General features: G+C 39.9%; 1 protein-coding gene across 1 annotated transcript in view; it reads right to left on the reverse strand.

The window, feature by feature from the left end:
* The window catches only part of LOC107743316 (afadin-like), a 136113-nt gene that overhangs the window by 60376 nt on the left and 72177 nt on the right, over positions 1-3560 (reverse strand). The window contains exons 8-10 of the mRNA XM_016556487.1: positions 2690-2783; positions 2271-2408; positions 1039-1080 (exon numbers count right to left, since the gene is read on the reverse strand). Of these exons, the coding sequence (XP_016411973.1) occupies positions 1039-1080; positions 2271-2408; positions 2690-2783 (274 nt within the window). The remainder of the gene's footprint in view (positions 1-1038; positions 1081-2270; positions 2409-2689; positions 2784-3560) is intronic.

The raw sequence follows: 3560 nt of genomic DNA on the forward strand, positions 1-3560 counted from the left end.
TATATATTTTTTTTTTGTAATAATATTTCACAATATTACTGTTTTTATTGTATTTTTTGATCAAATGAATGCATCCTTGCTGAGTCTTCTTTCAAAAATATTTTAAAAATCTTGCTGACCCTAAATATTTGAATGGAACTGTATATAAAAACGGACCTCACTAATCAACTAGTTGGTCATTAAATGACCAGTCAACCCTCAACATATCCTTACTAATAATCTTCAAGTACATTCCTTGAATACTGTGCAAAAACAAATACTTTTCTATTATCGGAAATTGGAACTTCATCAGAATTCTTGGAACTTTGCTGAGAAACAATGAACTTTTACAGGAAATCCTGGGTTATAAATGATGATGGGATGGTTAGGTTTTTGTATTTTAATTCTTAGATTAGTGAGATGATTGGCAATTAGGAGTTGTAAGCAAAATGCAAAGCACAAAAAGTAAAAGAAGGAAATAAGGTTTAAAACATGAGTGTATGTCAAAACATCCTCATAATAATGGTGTTAGAGCCACTTTTGTATATATTTTGGTAAATGTATTTTGTTCAATTGACAATAGCTTGACACAGACATTTTATTTTATTTCATTTTGTTAAATTAAAAATACAAAGACTTTTTTCTTTTGAATAACATGCACTGATGAATCGTGCAGAGTAAGACCAGGAACATGCATTAGAAAAAGTAAATAGAGTCAATTTTTAATGTCATGTTGACTTTTAGGCAAGGATCTCTTACCATGAATACATTGTAAATAATACCCTAAGATATTTAGCAATTACGTAAGAGTCTGAGTGGGCAACACTGGGAACTTTGTACCAATAGAAGGAACAATGTGCTATAAAACTAAATGCTTTACCAGAAAATACCACATCCATCCACTCTAGTGCCAAAAATTTGACCACATAACTGCACACATTACTTTTAGGGCACAAAAAAAAACTTTTGCAGAAGTGTTTTATATCTTCTCTTTCAGAGTGTGTGTGAGAGAGAGGTAGATCTGGGGGAGGGTGGGAGGTGCAGGCAGGTTTGTGTTACCTTCATGATGGCAGTAGTAGTAGGCATAGTGACTCCCTCGCCCTAGGACGGGACGCATGCACAGGAGCCAGGAGCAGACAGAACGGCGGGACACACACCGACACACGCCAGAGAGAGAGAGTGAGAGTGAGAGCAAGAGCGAGAGATACAGAGAGAGGAAAAGCCAAAGAGTACCAAACGCAGCAAGAAAGAGAAAAAAGCACCATAAGCAAGTGGTCAGTCTGTCAGCTGACACACACTCCAGAGATGAGTGAATATGTCAATCAAATCTTAATTTTCAAGGCCCAGAAAATCCTCAAGACCACTTCTACACTGGACAACAGCACGATGCAACATGACAAAACCATAATTATCCCATTATAATCAACAAAACTGTCAATACCAGAGAAATACCATTTCTTTTTTTGCGGATTGACAGCTACTCCAGCCATATTTTAAGTCCATCTAAAATAATTTTATTTACATGAGTGAACTGCCTGGTAATAATTTGATTTGGTGTGACTCATATATTTGTTATATAACTCATGATGTAATTAGTGTACTGATGTACTGGAAGTACAGCTTTTATATTAATAGTTTTTTGTTGTCAGTAAAACAACACAAAGTCACCCAAACAACTGTTGCTGTAGTCATCATTGATTGGTTAGTGAACTTTCAGAAGTGAGGTTAAGCTTTAATGCTTTCATTGTAGACAGCCTTAAGTTTTTGTCTTCGCAATGCGACACTGGTTGCCTCCAGTATAGACACAGTGTTATTACACATCAGGAGAGTTTCTGCTCCTAACTCCCAGTTAAAAAGCGTTGGTTATAAACGCAGTGACAGGGTTAGTTGTGGGCCGTAGTAGGGGGAGGAACAGTAAGGAAGCAGCAGTTAGACTGAGACAGCGTTAGTGAGGGTCAGATCTAGACGATGTGAATTTTCAACTCTAAAAAACCAACTCGACTAAAACTAAGGTCTATTTTAAGGGGTCTCACTAGCTGACTCTACAGAGGTCCAGACACTGAACTCATTTGTTGGCCATAGCTCTACTCATGCATGTCAGTGGGCAATCAGTGGGCCGCTCTTCACAGCGGTCACATCAGTGCAACTGAAACTCTAGAGCAGGCTTAGACCAACATGACCGATCCAGGAACAGCTCTGCTAGCATTCAATGACTCACAAAGGCCTCTGTTTCTGCTCTACATTTCCTGGAAAGAGGATTTGCTGTCATAGTGTATGTTTGTGTGTGTCACCTGGGCTCAGTTCAACCAGGTAGGGCAGTTTCTCGGGAGGAATGGATCCGTGAGGCGGTCCCATCCTGTTGTCGGGCTTACGTCCTTTTCTTGGAGCATAGTCTGGAGGACGCTTTTTCAGCTGGAATACTAAGGCCTCTGTAAAATTGACATAATAGCACATTAAAGTCAACAGGGGGCAGTATAAGATGGTGTAAATGAGAGGCTTTTGTATTAAACTAATTTAAATGTTTTAAGCATGTAGCATGTAAAAGAAAGAAGCATTGAATGGGTTTTCAATGTACTTTTGATCAAATAAATGCAGATAAAAAAAACGCAAATAAAAAAAATCCCCAAACTTTTAAAAGATAGTAAAGACGTTCCAAAAAGCTCCAAAATGTGTCCAAAAATAAGCTTAAGAAACGGCATATGTGGCTGACCTTTATCGCTTGTCCAGTCTCTGAGGATCTGCAGAGGGCAATCCGTGTCGTCTAGTATAGTCTCCTTCACTGGTTTATCATTTGCATGAATCACCTGCACAAAGCAAACATGCACACACTTTCAGAGTCTAAAAAAAATCCAACTTTGTTGCTCAAAGAACTAATAAAGTTTGACTTCTTTGGCGAAGCATGCTAATATTTCACAGTGCGCACTCCAGGCAGGCATTAAACACCTGTTTTAGTGACAGATACACGCTCCCTGCCACAATTTAACAGCAGCTTTATGGACAAGCTGTGTAAGTAATTAAAATTGGCCAGAGTGATGGGAGAGGATATTACGATGCCACACAAAAACTCTCAGTGTGATTGGCTGAGAAGAGCTGGTAAGCAACAGCGCAGACAGGCCAAGGTTGACACTTTTGTATCAGCAATGTTTCTCATTCGCTGACAGCAGAGATTAGACTTGCCACTTCAAGCACTTCCTGCTCTCCTCCTCTACACTTCCTCCTCATCCCCACGTATATCTCCATCTTTCACTCTGTGTAGTGCTAAACATGTCCAGACGTGGCACCTTACAACACAATTCAATTACTCTCAGCAGAGGTGAAGCAGATGTCAGCTCCCGGCTTTAATCTGGAAGACAAATCGTGCAGTGGCCTGATGAAATATGCTGGATTTGATCATAGGAGCAGGAGGGGTCCACAAAGAGAGCCGGACAAGGCAGGGACGTTCAATCAGCTTAATAACTTTACAGCAGACCCACATGGCATGTGAAGGCACTAGGGGTGTAACGGTACACAAATATGACAGTTCGGTACGTACCTCGGTTTTAACGTCACGGTTCGGTATGATTTCGGTACAGCAGGGGGGA

Source organism: Sinocyclocheilus rhinocerous, unplaced genomic scaffold, assembly GCF_001515625.1.
Source record: "Sinocyclocheilus rhinocerous isolate Xijiao unplaced genomic scaffold, SAMN03320098_v1.1 scaffold827, whole genome shotgun sequence".
Classification (NCBI taxonomy): domain Eukaryota; kingdom Metazoa; phylum Chordata; class Actinopteri; order Cypriniformes; family Cyprinidae; genus Sinocyclocheilus; species Sinocyclocheilus rhinocerous.